The 25,561-nt window shown below is 45.2% G+C and overlaps 1 protein-coding gene across 1 annotated transcript in view; it reads left to right on the plus strand.

Annotated features, from left to right (window-relative positions):
- FBN2 (fibrillin 2) overlaps positions 1–25,561 on the plus strand; it is a 406,583-nt gene that overhangs the window by 107,283 nt on the left and 273,739 nt on the right. The window contains exons 9-10 of the mRNA XM_073676558.1: positions 11,941–12,093; positions 14,921–15,112. Coding sequence (XP_073532659.1) covers positions 11,941–12,093; positions 14,921–15,112 — 345 coding nt within the window. The remainder of the gene's footprint in view (positions 1–11,940; positions 12,094–14,920; positions 15,113–25,561) is intronic.

Below are 25,561 nucleotides of genomic sequence, written 5' to 3' on the forward strand. Positions count from 1 at the left end.
CCCCATTCCTTGCAATACAAGCGCAAGTATGCAGCCTGCCACCCACCCACCCCCAGGCTGCAATACCATACTGCTTGCTTGCTTGAACTTGAAATTGGGCCTTTTAGGCATGTGGATGCGGAATCTGGCCACCACGTCATGGCTGTGTTGGCGGCCTGGAATCCATACTCAGTCCCCAGCCACCCGGCGGCCGGGTGTCCATACTCGGTCCCCAGCCGCCCCACGGCCGGGTGTCCACACACGGTCCCCAGCCGCCTGGGGGCAGCCGGGTGTCCATAAACGGTCCCTAGCCACCCCTATTTCTCCTTGGAACATCCCCCCATGCACTTTTCTTAGCCCGGCCTGCTTTAGGCAGCATTGGACGAGCCCACCAGAGAACCAGACTCCTCCGGTGGGCCCTGACTTCTCCATCGGTGGAGTTGAGAGTGCCAAGGTGAGGAGCATGATGATGATGACAGAAATTAGCATCTGCTATGTTTTCTTTTAATGCAAGTGTAAGTGTGCAGCCTGCCACCCACCCACCCCCAGACTGCAATTCCATACTGCTAGCTTGCACTTGAAATGGGGCCTTTTAGTTTGGAGGAGGCCGAAGCTGGCCACTACCTCATGGCTGCTTCGGCAGCGAGGTATCCATACTCAGTCCCCAGCCGCCCCTATTTGTCCTGGTGTGCCTTATACATAAGATTAAGCGCGTATACCAAAACATTACCTGTGCCCTCCCCAGTGCATTTAGTGGGAAGGAGAGCCTATTCCGCTGTAGTGTGTGCATGCCAAACCCCTGTTGATGGTACATGCAAAGATGCCTCCCACCTTGCACCTGTCGTTGCAGACTTGCAACTATCCCCATTCAAGTCCTTGTCCCAGGGCAGTGTTCAATTGTACAGTTATATGAGAAAGTTTGGGCACCCCTATTAATCTTAATCTTAATGTTTTATAAAAATTGGTGTTTTTGCAGCAGCTATTTCAGTTTGATATATGTAATAACTGTTGGACACAGTAATGTTTCTGCCTTGAAATGAGGTTTATTGTACTAACAGAAAATGTGTAATCTGCATTCAAACAAAATTTGACAGGTGCATAAGTATGGGCACCTCACCAGAAAAGTGACATTAATATTTAGTAGATCCTCCTTTTGCACAAATAACAGCCTCTAGTCGCTTCCTGTAGCTTTTAATGATTGGATGAAGGTATTTTTGACCATTCCTCTTTACAAAACAATTCCAGTTCAGTTAAGTTTGATGGTCGTCGAGCATGGACAGCCCTCTTCAAATGATCCCACATATGTTCAATGATATTCAGGTCTGGGGACTGGGATGGCCATTCCAGAACATTGTAATTGTTCATCTGCATGAATGCCTGAGTAGATTTGGAGCGGTGTTTTGTATCATAGTCTTGCTGAAAGATCCATCCCCTGCGTAACTTCAACTTTATCACTGATTCTTGAACATTATTGTCAAGAATCTGCTGATACTGAGTGGAATCCATGCGTCCCTTAACTTTAACACGATTCCCGGTGCAGGCATTGGCCACACAGCCCCAAAGCATGATGGAACCTCCACCAAATTAAACTGTGGGTAGCAAATGTTTTTCTTGGAATGCTGTGTTTTTTTGACGCCATGCATAACGCCTTTTTGTATGACCAAACAACTCAATCTTGGTTTCATCAGTCCACAGGACCTTCTTCCAAAAAGAAATTGGCTACTCCAAATGTGCTTTTGCATACCTCAGCCGACTCTGTTTGCGGCGTGCTTGCAGAAACTGCTTCTTTCGCATCACTCTCCCATACAGCTTCTCCTTGTGCAAAGTGCGTTGTATAGTTGACCGATGCACAGTGACACCATCTGCAGCAAGTTGATGCTGCAGCTCTCTGAAGGTGGTCTGAGGATTGTCCTTGACTGATCTCATCATTCTTCTTCTCTGCCTTTCTGATGTTTTTCTTGGCCTGCCACTTCTGGCCTTAACAAGAACTGTCCCTGTGTTCTTCCATTTCCTTACTATGTTCCTCACAGTGGAAACTGACAGGTTAAATCTCTGAGACAGCTTTTTGTATCCTTCCCCTGAACAACTATGTTGAATAATCTTTGTTTTCAGATCATTTTACAGTTGTTTTGAGGAGCCCATGAATCCACTCTTCAGAGGAGATGCAAACAGGAGAACAACTTGCAAGTGGCCACTTTAAGTAGCTTTTCTCATGATTGCATACACCTGGCTATGAAGTTCAAAGCTCAATGAGGTTACAAAACCAAAAAAAGTGCTTTAGTAAGTCAGTAAAAAGTAGGTAGGAGTATTTAAAACAAGAAAATGATAAGGGTGCCCATACTTATGCACCTGTCAAATTTAGTTTGAATGCAGATTGCACATTTTCTGTTAGTACAATAAACCTCATTTCAAGGCAGAAACATTACTGTGTCCAACAGTTATTACATATATCAAACTGAAATAGCTGTTGCAAAAACACCAATTTTAAGAAAACATTAAGCTTAAGATTAATAGGGGTGCCCAAACTTTTTCATATAACTGTACCTCTCCCATTCCTTGCAATGCAAGCGCAAGTATGTAGCCTGCAACCCACCCACACCCAGGCTGCAATACCATACTGCTTGCTTGCACTTTAAATTGGGCCTTTTAGGCATGTGGAGGCGGAATCTGGCCACCACGCCATGGCTGTGTCGGCGGCCTGGTATCCATACTCAGTCCCCAGCCGCCTGGTGGCCGGGTGTCCCCGCTTGCTCCCCAGCCTCCAGGGGGTGGCCGGGTGTCCATACTCGGTCCCCAGCCACCCCTATTTGTCCCGGTAACCTTTCCCACACTTTTCTTAGCCTGGCCTGCTTTAGGGCAGCATTGGCCGAGCCCACCGTACTATCAGACTCCTCCGGTGGGCCCTGGCTTCTCCATCAGGGGAGTTAAGAGTGCCAAGGTGAGGAGCATGATGAGGATGATAGAACTTAGCATCTGCTTTGTTTTGTTGTAATGCAAGCGCATGTATGTAGTAGCGGCTAGGCCTGAGGTGGTCAGCGTTTTGGCGCATATCCTACCTCCTCCGAGGATTGCTGGATGTTTTCCTGCTACTATCCAAGTTCTATGATTCCCGTTAAAACAAAGCTTCAGGTGATAAATGATGGATGAGGTAGTGGCAAAGGAGAAAGAGCAGGAGGAACAGGGACCATTCACATCAATATCAGGCCAGTCAACAAGATATGTCTTGTAGGATATGTTTCTGTAACAAAAGGAGCGGTTCGGCTACACAGTTATAGGGCATACAGTGAGTGCAATGCCTACCAAAAATTTCGAGGCACTCCAATGCCCCTTGGAAATGACATGGAGGTCAGAGGGTGTTAACTAAACCTTTTTTTCCATTTATAGCAACTGGGTCTCCTGTGCACTGTTGGCCTAAGCAGTGAATGGAAGGCTTTACAAAAATTATGAGGAACTGCAATGCCCCTTACAAGAGCCATGTGTGGCACCCTAGGGGTCTGGTCACCACAGTAATAGAGATATTACTTCGGAGAGCAAGTGGGAGGTTTCCTGGTCAGGATCCCTTAAACATACAACATCCTCCTGCCCCAGTCCTGGGAGGGGAGAATTCTGCCCTTATAAACTGGATCTGGGGCGGGGTTGAGTGAGTCAGAGAACAGAGAACAGTCAGAGTCAGAGTGAGAGCAAGGGAAAGTAACAGCAAGGAGCTCTGTAGGAGCTAGTAGCTAAAGACCAGGGGCTGGAAGCTGAGCTGAGCTCGCCCTGGCAGAAGACAATAGGAACTGGACTCAGGAGTCCGAGGCTGTGAGGACTTATATATCCAGCAGCAGAAACCAGCCAACAGGGGATTTCAGGTCCTCTGGCCATAGAAGCCCGGAGGCTCAGTCACAAGCAAGGGACCAGCACCGCCGTCGTGGAGCGGAGGCTAACTGAAGGCCCCAAGTCACCAGCCATACGGGTGAGCACTACACGGTACACTCAGGGACGTGGGCTACTTCTACCCGCTTACAGCAAGGTAGCCAGGAAGAGTGCAGACAGACGGGGAGGCCTACAACTCCACCTGGCCAGGGGAACTCCTGCTTGCTCACAGACTGACCAGGCCTCTTATGCTAGCCAGTACTCCCGGGAGGGTCTACCTTATAATCATCAGTAAAGACCCTGAACTGCACTTCAAAGACTCGGAGTCGTTCTTGCTGCGCTCGTGCACCATCACCCCCATCATCCACACTCACTGCCCTGAGGCTGTACTCCTCCCGTGGGGAGTTATCCTATTCTCTGCTGCGCACACAACACCAGCCTCAGCTGTCTGCCTCGCAGCGGTGGTACTCCCTGACCGCAATCCACGGGTGGCGCAGTCGGACAATTAACCTCAAAACCTAAGAAAGACGGCCACTGGTTTGACCAGCCTGAGCCACGGGACCGGGTCACCGCCACGGAGACTACAGACCCCAGAGACCCGGCACCGGTATCCCACACACGTGTACACACGGCCCAGGGGGCGCGTCACATGCAGTACAGCATATTACAAACATAAGTCCCATTATTGGGGAGTGGGTCTCCCATAGTATTTGCTTATGCCTTGCAAGCAAAAGCTGCCAAAAATTAGGACGGAGGAACTTGCAATGCTGGCACCCTGGTGGTATAGTGGTGGTGGAGGCTGAGGATAAGGAGAAGAAGATAAAACAGCCGAAACGAGGAAGCGTATACCCATGTGTGGGTGTGAAGCGGTGCATGTGAATACACCTCCCAAAATAACACAGTGGATTTGACTTTATGTTACTCTGCTGTCATTTGGTGGTGATGAGAAGTCTGGCCCAATCCAGCCCTTGTTCATTTTGATAAGGGTCAGCTTGTCAGCATTGTCAGTTGACAGGCGAGTGCACTTATCAGTTATAATTCCCCCAGCGGCACTAAAAACATGCTCCGATAACACGTTAGCGGCAGGGCAGGCCAGGACCTCCAAGGCGTACAGAGCGAGTTCATTCCAAGTGTCCAGCTTGGATACCCAATAATTAAAAGGCACAATGGAATCACGGAGGACGCTGGTACGGTCGGCAAGGTACTCCCTCACCATCTTTTGAAACTTTCCACTCCTTGTGAGAGTACCCCGCGCCTCAGGGCCTGTAAGCTGGGCGGGTGTCAGAAAACTGTCCCAGAACGTTGACAGTGTTCCCCTGCCTTTGCTGGATTGGAGTTGCATCTCTCTCGCCTGTACGCCTTGGTTGGGCAACAAGTTGTGACCTCTGCCGCTAGCATGTTCAGATGGGAATTTTTTTAAGAGTTCTGCAGCAAGGGCCTTCTGGTACTGCCCCATTTTTGTAGACCTCTCCACCTCAGGAATAAGAGAGTGAAAGTTCTCCTTGTAGCGGGGGTCTACAAGTGTCACCAACCAGTAATGACTGTCACCTAACATTTTGACAACGCGAGGGTCACGGTTAAGGCAGCGTAACATAAAGTCAACCATGCGTGCCAGACTGGTAACGGGCAAGATTTCCGTGTCCTCACCAAGATGACGATTGACCATGCTCTCCTCCTCCTCCTCCTCCTCTTCCTCCTCCCCCCTGTCCTCAGGCCACCCACGCTGAACCGACTGTATGACACTTGTACAGGTACTACCGTCTACAACGCATGATAGCAGCTCCTGTTCTTCCTCCTCCTCCTCCTCCTCCTCCTCTCCCTCATTGTCCCCCAATGCACGTTGGGATGAGATGAGGCTGGGCTGTGTGTAATCGCCCGCTACGGCTTCTTGATCCATCTCATCATACTCTGGCTGCAATGCCTCCTCTTTAATTCTCTGCAGAGAGTGTTGCAAAAGACAGACAAGTGGGATGCTGACACTAATGATGGTGTCATTGCCACTCACCATCTTGGTGGCCTCCTCAAAGTTTGTCAGGATGGTACATATGTCAGACATCCAGGTCCACTCCTGAGGTCTTATGTGTGGAGTCTGACCTGAATATCGACGGCCTTGTTGCTGCTGGTACTCCACAACTGCTCTCTTCTGCTCACAAATCCTTTGTTACATGTCGAGGGTAGAGTTCCAACGTGTGGGGACATCACACACCTGTCGGTGTGCCGGAAGCTGCAAACGCTGCTGCAACACAGCAAGGGCGGCGGAAGCTGTAGCCGACTTGCGAGAATGAGCTGACAGGCGGCGTACTTTGACGAGCAGATCTGGCAACTCGGGGTACGATTTAAGAAACCACTGAACCACGAGGTTAAGCACATGAGCCAGGCATGGTACGTGTGTGATCTCACCTCGCCTCAGAGCCACCACCAGGTTACGGCCATTGTCACACACGACCATGCCGGGATGTAGGTTCAGCGGTCTCAGCCACAGATCTGCCTGCTCTTTCACAGCTGTCCACAACTCACAAGCAGTGTGAGGTTTATCACCTAAGCTTATGAGTTTCAGCACAGCCTGTTGCCGCTTGGCTGAGGCAGTACTGCAATGCTTCCAGCTTGTAACTGATGTGGTGATATCTGAGATGGAGGCTGAACATGAGGAGGAGGAGGAGGAGGATGCGCAGGAGCTGTACACTGTGGGGGCAACTCTGACTGACATAGGGCCCGCAATCCTCGGTGTGGGGAGGATGTGTTCCGTCCCAAGGTCCGACTGGGTCCCGGCTTCCATTATGTTTACCCAGTGTGTCGTCAGAGAGATGTACCATCCCTGGCCACAAGCACTTGTCCACGTGTCCGTTGTCAGGTGGACTCTCCCAGTAACTGCGTTGTTGAGGGCACGGCAGATGCTTTGGGACACGTGCTTGTGTAGTGCGGGGATGGCACACCGGGCAAAATAGTGTCGGCTGGGTACCGAGTACCGAGGGACGGCTACCGCCATAAGATTGCGGAAGGATTCCGTCTCCACCAGCCTAAAAGGCAACATTTCCAACGCAAGCAGTCGTGAAATGTGCGAATTTAGGACTGTGGCCTGTGGGGCATTAGCTGCGAATTTTCGCTTTCGTTCAAAGGTCTGGGATATGGACAATTGAACGCTGCGGTGGGACGTGGACGTGGACGTTGATGCTGTTTCTTGAGAAACTGCCATAACAAGTGAAGACTGAGAGGAGGGGGCATCTTTACATGCAGTATGGACAGGGGATTGCCTTGCACACACAACAGGGGGTTCTATTGCACGCACAACAGTGGAAGAAGCAGTGGTGACACCCGCTGACACTGGTCGTGGACTCTGGGTTTCGCCCCACAAAGTCGGGTGCTTTGCTGCCATGTGCCTGATCATGCTGGTGGTGGTCAGACTGGTAGTTTTGTCACCCCTGCTGATGCTGGCATGGCAGGTGGAACATATGGCCTTTTTGGGGTTATCAGCAGAGTCTTTAAAAAAATTCCAGACTCTGGAAGACCTACCGCTTGTACTGGCAACGTCCCTCGTGTTGGGGTTACGGGGAACGGTTGCCTGCCTTCTGTCTGCAGCCACCACACTGCTTCTTCCTGCCTGTTGGGGTACTCTGCCTCCCTCCCCCTGTGTGCTGCTGGCCTCACTCTGCATGTCCTCCTTCCACGTTGGGTCAGTTACTAGATCATCCACCACCTTTTCCTCTTCCACTTGCGCACCATGATCCTCCTCCTCACTTCCTGGCAATTGTGTCTCGTCATCGTCCACCTCTTGTGACAGATTGCCAACGTCGACTTCCTGTGGCCGTGGCTGTTCAAATATTGGGGCATTGCAACATGGGATCTCCTCTTCCACCACTTCAAGCGTATCAGGCGAGGGGCCCAAATATGGAAATGGACCAGTGAACAGCTCTTCAGAGTGTCCAAGTGTGGGATCACTTGCTGTCTGACGACACTCGGCATGGTGGGAGGAAGGAGCATCAGGGTGAGGAGGAGTATGTGGTCGAGACTCACGGCTACTAAGAGTTGACCGTGTGGAAGACAGACCGGAGGTGGTGGTGCCCAGGTAACTGGAAGTATTATCTGCTATCCAATTAATAACCTGTTCACACTGATCAGTTCTCAATACTGGTGTTGTTCTGTGCTTCCCTAGTAATTCGGTCAAGAAGTGGGAGCGAGAAGATGTGGCTGTTGGTTGTGGCACATTTTCACCTTGGCCACGGCCCCGTCCTCTGCACGAACCATCACCAGAACGTCCACTTCCACGTCCCTTGCCACGCGCCTTGCCCATTGTAAATGAAGTAAAATAGCTTACACTTGCACTATCAATGGAAAAAGGGTAATAAAGAGTAGATTAGAACCGTGGAAGAGGAAAACCACAGTTATTGTTTACTGGGGTATACCACACTTTTTTAAATAGAGATATTTGCGGCTGAACAGTGAGCGACACACTCAAACTGCTTTTTTTTTAGATACCAAAGGCCCAAAACTGGATAGTACATCGATTTGACCCATGGAACTGCGAAACCACACTGGGATGTCGGGCCTACAGAAGACTATTTTCAACAGATATATTTTTGTGTCACAACAGTCAGGAGACACTACTGTTTTTCTTTACGGAAAAAACTACCAAAAGCTGAATAATAGAGATTTTTTACCGTGGGATGGCAAAACCACAGTTATTGTTTACTGGGGTATACCACACTTTTTTAAATAGAGATATTTGCGGCTGAACAGTGAGCGACACACTCAAACTGCTTTTTTTTTAGATACCAAAGGCCCAAAACTGGATAGTACAGCGATTTGACCCGTGGAACTGCGAAACCACACTGGGATGTCGGGCCTACACAAGACTATTTTCAACAGATATATTTTTGTGTCACAACAGTCAGGAGACACTACTGTTTTTCTTTACGGAAAATATACCAAAACCTGAATAATAGAGATTTTTTACCGTGGGATGGCAAAACCACAGTTATTGTTTACTGGGGTATACCAGACTTTTTTAAATATATAGATTTGCAGCTGAACAGTGAGCGACACACTCAAACTGTTTTTTTTTTTAGATACAAATGGCCCAAAATGGATAATACAGAGGTTTGAACCGTGGAAGTGCAAAACAACACTTCTGTTTCTCTAGCCTACACCAGACTATTTTCAACAGTTATATTTGTGTCTGGAAAATCAGAGACACGCTTTTTTTTTGGGGGGGGGGGAACGACACACCAAAGGTTAATAAGACGGGTATTTGTACAGTGTGAAGGAGGAAAAAAAAAGGAGGATTTAGATGAAAAAAAAAGGATTTTTCCTGGCCCCCGACACCTGGTGCTAAGTCCAGCAATTTCAGCAACAGGAGCACACAGGACTGTAATGCAGCGTTTGCTGGTATAACCACTGTGTTTCCTATACAGCCTGCCTGCCTGGTATCTGGGATGGATATTAGTCCTGAAAAGGACTCTTTGTTTGTTCTGGCAGCCTTTACAGACCCTACACTAACTATTTCGCAGCTTATATCTCTCCCTAAATCAGCAGCGCTGTCCCTACACTGTCTAATCCGGAGCGACTGTGTCCAAGATGGTGGCGCCCGGTTTTAAATACTCGAGGTGAATCTGTGCGGCCAGCCAATCACTGTAATGCCCACAACCAATATGGCTGCAGTATTACAGTGACTGGCTGGCAATCCCTGCATGTTCATTGGCTCTGTAAAGAGCGCCAAACATGCAGGGCGGAGACCCGAGCTCCCGCCCGAGTAACCCGGAAATGCTCGGTGCTCGCCGAATATCCCGAGTAGCGTGATGCTCGGGCGAGTACCGAGCAGTGTCGAGCATGTTCGCTCAACACTATTCTTAACCAAAGATTTCAATGTGTTTCTTGTAATTCTCATTGAAAGCAGAAATGCTAACTACATATCTAGATCTAAGAAAGTCATGTAATTGAAAAAAGCTTAGTTTTCCCATTTATGTGGATATATCACCAGATTTCAAAATTCTAGCTCCATCCAGAACTAAATAGATTTTTTAGACCTGATAAAAATGCTGTATTTACTTTGAAAATCAATATTAGAATAGCCGTGTATTTTGTATCAAAATTTAGTTAAGTCTCTGGTTACCTAGTCTGGTTGACAGCTTCTCAATGTTCCTCCTGCTGCTGAAATCTCACACTGCTCAGTAAAAGCTGCAGTTATCAGTCAGCCAGAGTGGAAAGAGACTAATACACTTAGACTCATGAGCTATTTCATTCTATAGCAGGACTCATAAAATGCTCAACTTAATATCTGGATTATACAGTCAATCTTACATGTATTTTCAAAGTAAATACACAAGTATCATCACTGTCAAGAAATCTATATAATAATGTGTACAGTTTTTATTGTTAAATCTGGTGACAAATCTGCTTAAAACATGTTCAGAGTTAAAAAGTCCTAAAAAAAAGAAAAACATTTTTGGGGGAGATTTTTTTTACAAGTTCCATGTTTTCATCTCAGGGGATCCTTTGGCAGCTGTATCAGGCAAAATGATTCCTCAGTTCTCTATAAGAAAGATAGAAGTCCTAGTATTAGTGAACATTGCTGTCACTACACCAGCTATGCTCCATGAAAAACAGAATTCTCCGGTAGGAGTCATTTATAATGGATTATATTACAAATAGTGATGGGCAAACCTGTGGATTTTGGAGTTCGGTGGGTCCGGCCAAATATTTAAAAAAAGTTTGGTTCAGGTACCAGAATAGTACCCGAACTCGAACCCGACCCCGGACCCCATTCAGATGAATGGAGGGCCCGAACATCCGTTGTTTGCCACTCTGTCACCTGCGTGTCAGCACAGCAAACATGGGCTCTGATCAGCGGTAAGATCATTACCACCGGTAAGAAAGCTGTGGTTTCCACACTGTCAAATGACCGCATGTGAGCCAGCAGCTATGACCGGTGGTAAAAAAGTTACCGCCGGTCACAGGCGTCGAGAGTACTACTGCCGTTGATGGGGGTATTCATCATCCGGCACCTGTGCTGTAAATAAAAAACAAAACAAAATGACGTGGAGTCTCTTCTACTTCTGATAACCAGCACAGGCAAAACCGACAGCTGTGTGCTGCAATCCTCAGCTGTCAGCTTCATCATTGCTGGTTATCAAGAATAGAGGGGTCCCACGCCGTTTTTTCTAAATGATTTAAATAAATAATTTAAAAAAATCTATTAGATGTGCCAATTCTGGCACTTTGCCCGGCTCTTCCTTCTTGCCCTGGTGCAGTGGCAAGTGGGGTAATAGGTTTGCTCAGTTTATTAACATATTGTTAGAATATCCAGAGTAAGCTGTTTTGTTCAATTTAGGGTTAGAACACAGAGAGTAGAAGTCGCTTATGAACAAGATCACTTCCAACATGTAGTGGATGGAGTTTTCAAATGCTTGATATTGACCTGCAGTTTTCAGGGAAAAACTGAAGTATTTTTCACAAAATTATTTGTCCAATTAATAGATTATTTGAAGACTCCAGCTAACTGCACATGGATGTAGCAGTATTATAGTGTGTTCTTACCCATAGGTTAACTTCAATGGGCATATAAAAAATCATCCTGTTTTCATCCAGAAAAATTGATAATTTTTGTACGGATGTATTTTTCATCTGTATTGTCATCCGTATTGCATGCATTTTTATAATGCATAATAATAATGGATAAAATTTTCAAGACCTAAAAGAGGTTCCTATTGTTAATAATTTCAATGTATCCACAAAAATTGAATGCTAGACAGTTGATCTGTATAGGATGTGATGTTTTTTGCTCACCCATAGGCTAGAGTCACATGAGCGTATATTCTCTCATCTGAGAGAATCGGGTTGATTATGCAAATCACACTTAGAGTGTGATCATAATGTGATCTTATTCTCCTGGATGAGGAGAAGATGGAGAAAAAAATGTCTCTTTCTTCTCTATTCTGTCAGTCCCTGGCTTCTCTGTTCTGGTGTCTTTCTAAACAAAAGAAAAAGAGTTATGCACTCATAAAAGATCTATCTAGTGAAGGTACTTTGACTTTATTTACTAAATTATTGCAATATTTTGTTAATAGCTTTTAATGCAAATAAAAACATTTGTATGTCATTATTTTTGCATAGATCAGAGATCTGGTATATGCTTCTCCAGCCTCGTGAATGGACATTGCGCACAGGAATTGACAGGCAGATTTACGAAAATGCAGTGTTGTTGTGAATCTGGTCGCTGCTGGGCGCTGGGCTCCTTACCTGAGTTGTGTCCAGTCAGAGGTTCTGGTAAGTAGGAAACTATGCAATTAATTCATTAGAATGTGCAATCACAAATTTAAATAACTAGCACTACTTATTCATAAGACCGTTCCTAATATGATACATTGTAATCTTCTGAGTATTTGTTCCTCACTGTTGATCTCAATATAGGGTGGAATTTGCCACATCAAACATTCCGTCCACACTCTGCCCAATCTCTAAGCAGCAGGTTGTAGAATAGTAGGAACTAAGCACATTGTATTGTTTTGGTGCAAGTTCATACTGCAAAGGCTGTCAGTTATTGATCTGGACCGAAAAGTCCTACACAGACAGCCAGAATCAAAAGGATAGAACAACCAGAATTTGTCATTCTATTTCTAGGGCTTTATAGCAGCCACATGATCTACCTTTATGAAACATACAGAAAATATTACATCTGGGCAGCATGAGCAAGCTAAATCTGATTTAATTAATACATTATTAATATTTTACCATTAGTCCTGAAATGTATTGTAGTCAAAATCAGCTATGTGTGATAAAGAGTATATATATCATATTTTCAGAACTTGTCTTATGGAGGTATTCGAAAATATTTGCAGTGTCCCATGCCTATTCTGAGATATTGCCCTTTTTCCCAACTTTCCATGCCCTTTTCCCACCTCTCCACACCATGTTCTCTGTCTCTCCATACCCAGTTACCCACCCAAATGAATAAACTTTAGAAAAACACTGTTTTCTAGGAGATTTTGGTGGTGGCAGAAGAATTTATCAACAAGTCCAGAAGGCCTCCCTTCATTCTCAGAGCCTACCACGCAGAATTTCATCACACATATATTTACAGGGGTGGACGGAAAGTGTAATAAGGTTATGAAGGGGGAGATTTATCAAACATGGTGTAAAGTGAAACTGGCTCAGTTGCCCTTAGCATCCAATCAGATTCCACTTTTCATTCCTCACAGACTCTTTGGAAAATGAAAGTTGGAATCTGATTGGTTGCTAAGGGCAACTGAGCCAGTTTCACAGATCTAGTTTTCATAGCTAGATCTCCCCCAAATCTGTTTTCTTTTCAGATAATTCAGATAACACATAATGGCAAATAATTTAAATACAGATCAAAGAAAATGGATTTTAACAGAGTATGGGAAATCTCAAAATGCTGAAACCGTTAGAGCAAATTGGGTTGAAACATTTGGTACTCAATCCCAAAGAGACAAACCATTTACCGCATTCGTGACAAATTCAATACCACTGGCTCAATCCTTAATGCTCCAAAAACTGGTCGACCCAAAACAGTCTGTACAGAAGATAATAAACAACTTGTTGCTGAAACATTTGTTCAGAGTCCAAAAAAGTCCACCAGAAGAGCCTCTTTGGAATTGGGAATTTTAGGAGCTTCTATAATGCGAATCCTGAAATCTATTTGGTGGAAAGCTTATCGTCCATGTCTAATTCATGGTTTATTGGAGGATGATCCAGACAGGTGGCTGCAATTTAGTGAGATTATGCTTAACGAAATTGAAGAAAATCCAGTAATTTTAGATAACATTATGTGGAGTGATGAAGCCTCTTTCAAATTATCCGGCCATATTAACAGACATAATTGTATTTACTGGTATAATGAGAACATGCATTTACCATTAGAGCAACAACTAAATGAGCCTGGTGTCAATGTTTGGGGTGGTATTTCAAGTTTTTGTGTTTTAGGACCAATATATTTTGATGGAACAGTCACAGGAGATAAGTATCGCGAAATTCTAATGAATCAAGTTGTTCCCCAGTTACAGGCAACAGCCTAATTCAAATGACCTTTATTTCCAACAAGATGGGGCCCCTCCACATTATTCAAGAGTAGTCCGCGAGTATCTTGATGAAACATTTCCTAACAAATGGATTGGCCAAAGAGGCCCACTTAATTGGCCAGCACGTTCACCAGACTTGACCCCAATGGATTTTTTCTTTTGGGGAGTACTCAAGGACAAAGTTTATAGTCGAAAACCAAAAAGTGTCGGTGATTTGAAAAATTCCATAAGAGATGCATTTCAAGAAATTAATACCAAAAGAGACTTGTGCAAAAAAGTTTGTCGAAGTGTAAGAGGCAGACGTCAAAGCTGTGCAAATTGTAATGGAAAACAGTTTGAGCACCTGCGTTGATAAAATTTAAGGGCTTTTGTATTATTGTTCAGAATCAAATTTAATTGTCAATGTTATGCTTGTGTTAGTCAGTATAATTTTATATATAAATCAAAATAAATGTTATTATTTTCTGGCCACCCACTTTTGGACCACCCTGTATATATATATTTATACTGTATATGTAAATAATTAGAACATGAAGCACTAAAACAATTTCACTGTTAGCCTTACCTGTCTTTTCTGGCTACTTGATTGTAATTGTAAAATTTCATAAGTATCCATGATTATTTACTGCTGTGCTCCAAAACTAACTATATCTTTCAATACCAACCACAAAAGAAAGGTATAAAGGAACAACACAATGCCAATTGTAATTCATATATTTCATTTTATTCAATTTAAACATCAGAAAACAGACAACTAGAAGGATTAAAAATTCTTTAAAAATATAATTAAAATAATTAAAATACAGCTCGGGAGGGGGGGGATGCTCGCAATAAATAAGTTTTTAAAGAATTTTTAATCCTTCTTGTTGTCTGTTTTCTGATGTTTAAATTGAGTAAAATTAAATATATGAATAACAATTGGTATTGTGTTGTTCCTTTATACCTTTCTTTTGTGGTTGGTATTCTGAGTTTGAGGTATTTTGGATTTATTTATTAAAATTTGTGGTACTTCCTTCTCGTTATAGGATTTGTTCTAACTATATCTTTCACCCTAGATGACTACCGAAGGCTTTGTATTGAAGGTGTTCCATTTGGGGGCCCTAGACCTGGTGGTCCAGGAGTAATTGGTCCCAATGGATTTGGCCCTGGAAATGGATATATTCCTATACCTGGTGGCAATGGATTTCCCCCTATTGGAGGAGGAACAGGATTAGATGGAGCAGGCACTGGAACAAATGGAGGTGTTGGTAAGTTTGAAAATTTAGCCTGAAAACCAAATAAAAAGAGAGTTGAGGAGATTTTTTTTTTGTGTAACTTGTAAAATTAATGAAATCATATTCAGTTGACAGTGCTGTTAGAGAAAATGCTGCAAATTAATTTGTAAGTGCAAAATATGTTAGTATATTACCCTCATGTAGAACTTTAGAATGTTAGCTGACACAAATGTAATTAGCATTGTACATTCATGCTCAGGTAGCTTAAAAAATAAAAGAATGATTAACTTCAGTATTACTGCACTGTACGGTAGTATCTATATAATGTGTCAGACATTGTGTATACAGTCATGGCCAAAAGTTTTGAGAATGACACCAAAATTATATTTTCACATGATCTGCTGGCCTCTGGTTTTTATTAGTGTTTGTCTGATGTTTATATCACATACAGAAATATAATTGCAATCATATTATGAGTACCAATAGGTTATATTGACAGTTAGAATGAGTTAATGCAGCAAGTCAATATTTGCAGTGTTGCCCCTTCTTCTTCAAGACCTCTGTAATTCTCACTCCCATGCTCTCAATCAACTTTTGGACCAAATCCTGACTGATAGCAGTCCATTCTTGCATAATCAATGCTTGCATTTTGCCAGAATTTGTTGGTTTCTGTTTGTCCACCCGTCTCTTGATGATTGACCACAAGTTCTCAATGGGATTAAGATCTGGGGAGCTTCCAGGCCATGGACCCAAAATCTCTTTGTTTTGTTCCATGAGCCATTTAGTTATCACATTTGCTTTATGGCAAGGTGCTCCATCATGCTGGAAAAGGCATTGTTGGGCGCCAAACTGCTCTTGGACGGTTGGGAGAAGTTGCTCTTGGAGGACATTCTGGTACCATTCTTTATTCATGGCTGTGTTTTTAGGCAAGACTGTGAGTGAGCCGATTCCCTTGGCTGAGAAGCAACCCCACACATGAATGGTTTCAGGATGCTTTACAGTTGGCATGAGACAAGACTGGTGGTAGCGCTCACCTCTTCTTCTCCGAATAAGCTGTTTTCCAGATGTCCCAAACAATCGAAAAGGGGATTCATCAGAGAAAATGACTTTGCCCCAATCCTCAGCAGTCCACTCCCTGTACCTTTTGCAGAATATCAGTCGGTCCCTGATGTTTTTTCTGGAGAGAAGTGGCTTCTTTGCTGCCCTCCTTGAAACCAGCCCTTGCTCAAAGAGTCTCTGCCTCACAGTGCGTGCAGAAGCACTCACACCAGCCTGCTGCTATTCCTGAGCAAGCTCAGCACTGCTGGTAGTCCGATCCCACAGCTGAAACAGTTTTAAGATACGGTCCTGGCGCTTGCTGGTCTTTCTTGGGCGCCCTGGAGCCTTTTTGACAACAATGGAAGCTCTCTCCTTGAAGTTCTTGATGATGCGATAGATTGTTGACTGAGGTGCAATCTTTGTAGCTGCGATACTCTTCCCTGTTAGGCCATTTTTGTGCAGTGCAATGATGGCTGCACGTGTTTCTTTAGAGATAACCATGGTTAACTGAAGAGAAACAATGATACCAAGAACCAGCCTCCTTTTAAAGTGTCCAGTGATGTAATTCTTACTTAATCATGACTGATTGATCGCCAGCCCTGTCCTCATCAACACCCACACCTGTGTTAATGGATCAATCACTAAAACGATGTTAGCTGCTCCTTTTAAGGCAGGACTACAATGATGTTGAAATGTGTTTTGGGGGTTAAAGTTCATTTTCTGGGCAAATATTGACTTTGCAAGTACAGTAATTGCTGTTAAGCTGATCAATCTTTGACATTCAGGAGTATATGCAAATTGCCATTACAAAAAATGAAGCAGTAAACTTTGGAAAAATTACTATTTGTCTCATTCTCAATACTTTTGGCCATGACTGTACATTGGCATGTAAAAGTGTGGGCACCCTTGTTCAAAATTACTGTTTTTGTGAACAGTTAAGCAAGTTGAAGATGAAATGATCTCTAAAAGGCATAAAGTTAAAGATGATACATTTCCTTTGTATTTTAGGCAAATATATATATATATATATATATATATATATACATATATATTCATATATATATATATATATTCATCTTTTACATTTCATTTTAAAAATTCCAAAAAAGGAGAATTGACCGATGCAAAAGTTTGGTCACCCTCCATGGTTAGTACCTAGTTGCACCCCGCTTTGAAAGTATCACAGCTTGTAAATGCTTTTTGCAGCCAGACAAGAGTCTTTCAATTCTAGTTAGGGATTTGCATCCATTCTTCCTTGGAAAATTCTTCCAGTACTGTGAGATTCCTGGGTCGTCTTACATGCACTGCTATTATGAGGTATAGCCACAGATTTTCAATGATGTTCAGATCATGGGACTGTGAGGGCCATTGTAAAACCTTCAGGTTGCACCTTTTGAAGTAGTCTATTGTGGATTTTGACGTGTGTTTAGGATCATTATCCATTTGTAGAAGACATCCTCGTTTCAATTTTTTACAGAGGGTGTTATGTTTGCATCAAGAATTTGTTGGAATTTCATTGAATCCATTCTTCCCTCTACCTGTAAAATATTCCCTGTGCCATTGGCTTTTTGTGTTAATCCCAAAGTATGACTGATCCGCCCCTATGATTAATGGTTGGTGAGATTTTGTTTTCCTAAAATTCTTTGTCCTTTTTTTCTACACATATACAGTACAGACCAAAAGTTTGGACACACCTTCTCATTTAAAGATTTTTCTGAATTTTCATGAGTTTGAAAATTGTACTTTCACACTAAAGGTATCAAAACTATGAATTAACACATGTGGAATTATATACTTAACAAAAAAGTGTGAAACAACTGAAAATATGTCTTATATTCTAGGTTCTTTAAAGTATCCACCTTTTTGTTTGATGACTGCTTTGCACACTCTTGCCATTCTCTTGATGAGCTTCAAGAGGTAGTCACCGGAAATGGTTTTCACTTCACAGGTGTGCCCTGTCAGGTTTAATAAGTGGGATTTCTTGCCTTATAAATGGGGTTGGGCCCATCAGTTGTGTTGTGCAGAAATCAGGTGGATACACAGCTGATAGTCCTACTGAGTAGACTATTAGAATTTGTATTATGGCAAGAAAAAAGCAGCTAAGTAAAGAAAAACGAGTGGCCATCATTACTTTAAGAAATGAAGGTCAGTCACTCCGAAAAATTGGTCAAACTTTGAAAGTGTCCCCAAGTGCAGTTGCAAAAACCATCAAGCACTACAAAGAAACTGGCTCGCATGAGGGCCGCCCCAGGAAAGGAAGACCAAGAGTCACCTCCGCTTCTGAGGATAAGTTTATCCGAGTCACCAGCCTCAGAAATCGCAGGTTAACAGCAGCTCAGATTAGAGACCAGGTCAATGCCACACAGAGTTCTAGCAGCAGAAACATCTCTTCAACAACTGTTAAGAGGAGACTTTGTACAGCCGACCTTCATGGTAAAATAGCTGCTAGGAAACCACTGCTAAGGACAGGCAACAAGCAGAAGAGACTTGTTTGGGCTAAAGAACACAAGAAATGGACATTAGACCAGTGGAAATCTGTGCTGTGGTTCTTTGAGTCCAAATTTGAGATCTTTGGTTCCAACCACCGTGTCTTTGTGTGACGCAGAAAAGGTGAACGGATGGACTCTACATGACTGGTTCATATCGTGAAGCATGGAGGAGGAGGTGTGATGGTGTGGGGGTGCTTTGCTGGTGACACTGTTGGGGATTTATTCAAAATTGAAGGCATACTGAACCAGCATGGCTACCACAGCATCTTGCAGCGCCATGCTATTCCATCCGGTTTGCGCTTAGTTGGACCATCATTTATTTTTCAACAGGACAATGACCCCAAACACACCTCCAGGCTGTGTGAGGGCTATTTGACCAAGAAGGAGAGTGATGGGGTGCTACGCCAGATGACCTGGCCTCCACAGTCACCAGACCTGAACCCAATCAAGATGGTTTGGATTGAGCTGGACCGCAGAGTGAATGCAAAAGGGCCAACAAGTGCTAAGCATCTCTGGGAACTCCTTCAAGATTATTGGAAGACCATTTCCGGTGACTACCTCTTGAAGCTCATCAAGAGAATGCCAAGAGTGTGCAAAGCAGTCATCAAAGCAAAAGGTGGCTATGTTGAAGAACCTAGAATATAAGACATATTTTCAGTTGTTTCACACTTTTTTGTTAACTATATAATTCCACATGTGTTAATTCATAGTTTTGATGCCTTCAGTGTGAATGTACAATTTTCATAGTCATGAAAATGCAGAAAAATCTTTAAATGAGAAGGTGTGTCCAAACTTTTGGTCTGTACTGTACCTTTGATCATTGTGGCCAAATAGTTCTATTTTTACCTAATAGACTTGTTTCCAAAATGCATCAGGCTTGTTTAGATGTTCATTTGCATACTTCTAATGCAGAAATTTTATGGTGAGGATGCAGGAGAGTTTTTCTTCTGATGACTCTTCCATGAAGGCTATATTTGTGCAGGTGTCTCTGAACAGTAGAACAATGTACCTGTTAGGAACTGACCTGGGTTGCAGTAGTGGTATTGCAAGCACTAGGGGCAGCACCGGCAGGTAGCGTAGTCAGGAAAAGCTAGAGGTCAGTACACAGGAACAGCAGTATAGTATTGGAGGATTTAGCAGGTTGCGTAGTCAGGAAAAGCCAGAATAATATTGGATGATTCAGCAGGTGAAGGGAGAGCTAGACTAAAGGCTCAATCATCTAGCAAGGAAAGAGGTGCCAGGCCAGGTTTAAATAGGGTGTTCAATCAGGAACTCACAGGATGAAGCCAATCAGGAACAACACAAGGTGGAGCCACTGCACAAGTACTAAACTCTGGGTTAGCCAGGAACTGTCCAGCGGGCTGAATAGCTCAGAGGGAAGAGTTGCCGCCTGTTGCACAAGTGCTGCTGGGTTTGAGTCCTGACAGTACCACAACATCAGAGTCTGTGTCACGGGTGTGTTGCCACGAAGATCGTCACGAGCACACAGCCTGACTTCTCGCAGCTGACTTGTTGGTGCTTTGTGTTTTCTCGGCAGTGTAGGAGTTAATTCTCTCTCTCTCTGGGCTAGCTGAGGTCCAGCCTCGCCCAGCTGCAATCAATGCTTCTTTAGTGAGACTCCTTTATATTCCTGCAGGTCTGTTTGGGAGGTGTCGGTGAAAGCTTTTCATTCTGACTTACAGAGCGGATCGTGGTGTTTGGAGTTGCTGAGATAAGTGTATTTGGAAGTGTGTTTTCCCTTTCCTCGCTTTATCATTTATCTCCTTTCCCGTTGGTGTTCCCTCTGTTGTAGTTGTTTAGAAGTTGTATGCAAGGTGGTTTTGGTTTTTCCCTTGTACTGTCTCGTTCGTCTAAATACTGTGTGTGGGCATATTATTTCTGGTTCCCTATTGTTGTGATCGGGGTCCTTCTCAGGACTAGATTACTTAGGTGCAGGGATCCTCAGAAGGTAGGGGTTACGCTGGCGGCCTGGACCTCTGTACCTTTAACAGTACCTCCAGGACGAGGGATTAGTCAGGGCCCCAGCTTAGGGTCAGCTTAGGCCCCCTACCTCCAGTATTCTGTGACAGTGTGACATTTTCACCGACCATCTTAGTTTTTCTCCAGCTACCATGGATCCAGTAGCCGGTCTAGCTCGGCAGTTGCAGAGTTTGTCCATGGGGCTGGCGGACGTTAGGTCCAAGGTTTTGCATCCTCTGGAGCAAGCCGGACCAGAACCTAAAGTACCTCTCCTTGACAGGTTCACTGGGGGGCGGGACAAGTTTTTTGTTTTCCGGGAGGCATGCAAATTGTACTTTCGGCTGCGGCCTCGGTCATCGGGCAGTGAAGAACAAAGGGTGGGAATTGTCATCTCGCTCCTACAAGGGGACCCACAATCTTGGGCGTTCTCTCTTCCCCCAAGCTCCCCGGTTCTCCAGTCAGTGGATAGGTTTTTCGCTGCTCTGGGACTCGTATATGATGACCCAGATCGGATCTCCCTTGCTGAGTCTAAGTTACGTAGGATTCAGCAGGGAGATCGTCCGGCGGAGGAATTCTGTTCGGAGTTCCGTAGGTGGGCCACGGACACCCAGTGGAATGACCCGGCTCTTAGGAGCCAGTTTTGTCATGGTTTATCCGACAAATTACAGGATGTGTTGGCACAGTATGACTCTCCCGCGTCACTGGAAGCCGCTATGGCCCTTGCTATTCGCGTTGACAGACGGCTTCGGGAGAGGTGCGGGATAACTCTACCCCCTGTAATGTCTCCACCTCCTACAAGGTCCCCTCATATGGTGGTTCCCCTGGTCAGTCCGGAGGAGCCTATGCAATTAGGAGGGACATCATTTCGGGGAAGGGGACCGGTGGTGCGCCATAAGACAGGAAGGTGTTTTCTCTGTGGGAAAAAAGGACATTTTATTGGGGGGTGTCCATCCCGTCCCTTGCAGAGTAAAGAGTCGTCGAAAAAACTGTTGATCCCAGGTTGTGTTGTGGACGGCAATCTGGGAGTAGGTATTTCGTCCCTAGGTTCGTCTCAGTTTCTCGTACCGGCGGAGGTGGTGGTGGGTACGAGAACTGAGAGGATATCTGTTCTTCTGGATAGTGGGGCCGGGGCTAATCTGGTTGATGCTCGGTTTGCCCGGGTTCAAGGTATGCGATTGAGTGAGTTGGCTAAATCCATCCCCATATTCTCAATCGATGCCAGACCTCTCGGTCAGGGAAGTTTTTTGCAAGCTGTGCATGGCGTAAAACTTCAAGTGGGGGCAATACATAAAGAACTGTTGTCTTGCTACGTGTTGGAGGGTCTTCCCACTCCTATAGTGTTGGGCCTTCCTTGGTTAGCTAAGCATAACCCGGTTATTAATTGGCAAACCAGAGAGATAAGCCAATGGAGTAAATTCTGTAATAAAAACTGCATGAACACGGTCATCGGTGCGGTTACTCCTTGGGTCTTACCTCCATTTCTGGCGGACTTTGAGGATGTATTCTCGGAGAATGGGTGTCAGGAACTACCTCCTCATCGCGTGTATGACTGTTCTGTAAAACTGCTCCCTGAGGCCAAGTTACCTAAAGCTAGGTTGTATAACCTTTCTGGTCCTGAGAGGCAGGCCATGAAGGATTATATTTCTGAAAGTCTGGCTAAGGGGCATATTAGACCTTCATCTTCTCCGGTGGCCGCGGGGTTCTTCTTTGTTAAGAAGAAAGATGGAGGCCTACGCCCTTGCCTGGATTTCCGTGAACTTAATCGGATTACGGTCCGAGATCCGTATCCGCTCCCACTTATTCCCGATCTCTTTAATCAGATCGTGGGCGCCAAATGGTTCTCTAAGTTGGATCTCAGGGGGGCGTACAATCTGATTAGGATGAAGGAGGGGGATGAGTGGAAGACGGCTTTTAACACTCCGGAGGGGCATTATGAGAACCTTGTCATGCCATTCGGTCTGACTAATGCCCCGGCGGTGTTTCAACACTTTGTTAATGATATTTTTCGCCACCTGGTGGGACAGTTTGTTGTCATATATCTGGATGATATCTTAATTTACTCGCCGGATCTGGTGTCTCATCAGGAGCACGTTAGACAGGTGTTACAGATCTTGCGGGATAATAAACTGTATGCCAAATGGGAAAAGTGTGTGTTCGCCGTACAGGAACTCCAGTTTTTAGGCTTCCTGGTTTCAGCGTCCGGTTTTCGTATGGACCCTGGGAAAGTGCGGGCAGTTCTTGAGTGGGATCGGCCGGAGAATCTTAAGGCACTACAACGTTTCCTGGGGTTTGCTAACTATTACCGGAAGTTCATTCGTAATTTCTCGTCCATGGTTAAGCCTCTCACAGACATGACTAAAAAGGGGACGGATTTTTCTAGGTGGTCTGACAAGGCTTGTCAAGCATTCTCCTCCTTGAAAAAATGTTTTGCCTCGGCACCCATACTCATTCAACCTGATGCGTCTCAGCCATTCTTTGTAGAGGTAGACGCTTCCGAGGTAGGGGTGGGAGCAGTATTGTCACAGGGTTCGTCCCCTGGTAAGTGGCATCCGTGCGCCTTTTTCTCTAAAAAATTGTCGTCCGCTGAGAGGAATTACGATGTCGGCAATAGGGAACTCTTGGCCATTAAGTTAGCTTTTGAGGAGTGGCGCCATTTTTTGGAGGGGGCAGTTCATCCGGTCACCGTCATCACCGATCACAAGAACCTGCTATATCTGGAGTCCGCTAAACGTCTGAATCCCAGACAAGCTAGGTGGTCATTGTTTTTTACCAGGTTTAATTTCGTCGTTACATATCGTCCTGGGTCTAAAAATGTAAAGGCGGATGCCTTATCTCGTAGTTTCCCTGGGGCCGGGAATACGGACGACCCGATTCCTATTCTTCAGGAGGGGGTGGTGGTTTCGGCAGTATGCTCTGAGCTGGAGGAGGAGATATTGGAGGCTCAGGGAGACGCCCCTGTTGGACCTCCGGGGAGACTGTTCGTTCCAGATCAGTTGCGACAAAAGGTGATCGAGGCACACCATAACTCAGTTTTTGCAGGACACCCGGGGAGTAAAGCAACTGTGGATCTCCTCTCGCGTCAGTTTTGGTGGCCTAACTTACATAAAGAGGTGGTAACTTTTGTCGCGTCCTGTGGGGTTTGTGCGCGCTCTAAGACCTCACATACCCGTCCGTCTGGGGCCCTCTTACCTTTGAAGATCCCGGAGCGTCCTTGGACTCATCTGTCTATGGACTTTATTACTGACCTCCCTCCGTCTTCGGGTAAAACGGTCATACTCGTTGTAGTGGACAGATTCAGCAAGATGGCACATTTTATCGCTCTTCCGGCTCTCCCTAATGCTAAAACTCTTGCGCAGGTGTTCATTGGGGAGATTGTGAGGCTTCACGGGGTACCCTCCGAGGTGGTGTCTGATCGGGGGTCTCAGTTTGTGTCCAAGTTCTGGAAGGCGTTTTGTGCACGGCGGGGGATGCATTTGTCATTCTCGTCGGCTTTTCATCCTCAGACCAATGGTCAGACGGAACGTATGAACCAGAGCTTGGAGACATATCTTCGGTGTTTTGTGTCAGAGAACCAGGAGGACTGGGCTTCTTTCCTACCTCTGGCAGAGTTTGCTCTCAATAATAGGCGGAGCGAGTCCACTGGTAAGTCCCCGTTTTTTGGGGCATATGGTTTTCACCCCCAGTTTTGTACTTTCAGTAGGGGGGGCTCTTCGGGGGTTCCGGAGGAGGAACGATTTTCCTCATCTCTCGCTTCAGTATGGAGAGGGGTGCTGAAGAATCTGAATACTATGGGGAACCGATACAAACGTATGGCTGATAGGAGGAGAGTGTCTGGTCCGGACCTAAGTGTGAACGATCAGGTATGGTTGTCTACCAGGAATATTAAACTTAAGGTTCCCTCCTGGAAACTGGGTCCCAGGTTCATCGGGCCGTACAGAATCAGTTCTGTTATTAATCCGGTGGCATTCCGTCTTGACCTCCCCCCTACGTTTAAAATTCACAACGTGTTTCACAGATCATTGCTTAAGAGGTATGTGGCGCCGGTGGTACCGTCACCTTTACCTCCCCCTCCTGTGGTTGTCAATGGTAACTTGGAGTTCCAGGTATCGAGGGTCATTGATTCACGCTTTAATCGCCGGTCCCTTCAGTACTTGGTTCATTGGAAGGGGTATGGTCCTGAGGAGAGGATGTGGGTTCCTGCGTCGGATATTAACGCAGACCGATTAGTTCGGGCCTTCCACACGACTCACCCGGATAAACCTGGCCCTGAGGGTCCAGAGGCCCCTCGTAGAAGGGGGGGTACTGTCACGGGTGTGTTGCCACGAAGATCGTCACGAGCACACAGCCTGACTTCTCGCAGCTGACTTGTTGGTGCTTTGTGTTTTCTCGGCAGTGTAGGAGTTAATTCTCTCTCTCTCTGGGCTAGCTGAGGTCCAGCCTCGCCCAGCTGCAATCAATGCTTCTTTAGTGAGACTCCTTTATATTCCTGCAGGTCTGTTTGGGAGGTGTCGGTGAAAGCTTTTCATTCTGACTTACAGAGCGGATCGTGGTGTTTGGAGTTGCTGAGATAAGTGTATTTGGAAGTGTGTTTTCCCTTTCCTCGCTTTATCATTTATCTCCTTTCCCGTTGGTGTTCCCTCTGTTGTAGTTGTTTAGAAGTTGTATGCAAGGTGGTTTTGGTTTTTCCCTTGTACTGTCTCGTTCGTCTAAATACTGTGTGTGGGCATATTATTTCTGGTTCCCTATTGTTGTGATCGGGGTCCTTCTCAGGACTAGATTACTTAGGTGCAGGGATCCTCAGAAGGTAGGGGTTACGCTGGCGGCCTGGACCTCTGTACCTTTAACAGTACCTCCAGGACGAGGGATTAGTCAGGGCCCCAGCTTAGGGTCAGCTTAGGCCCCCTACCTCCAGTATTCTGTGACAGTGTGACAGTCTGCTAAATCTTTCTGAAGATCTTTTGCAGTCAAGCGGGGGTTCTGATATGTCTCTCTAGCA

Source organism: Phyllobates terribilis, unplaced genomic scaffold (genome assembly GCF_046119375.1).
Source record: "Phyllobates terribilis strain yellow unplaced genomic scaffold, ASM4611937v1 Scaffold_1__5_contigs__length_1240528914, whole genome shotgun sequence".
Taxonomy (NCBI): Eukaryota; Metazoa; Chordata; class Amphibia; order Anura; family Dendrobatidae; genus Phyllobates; species Phyllobates terribilis.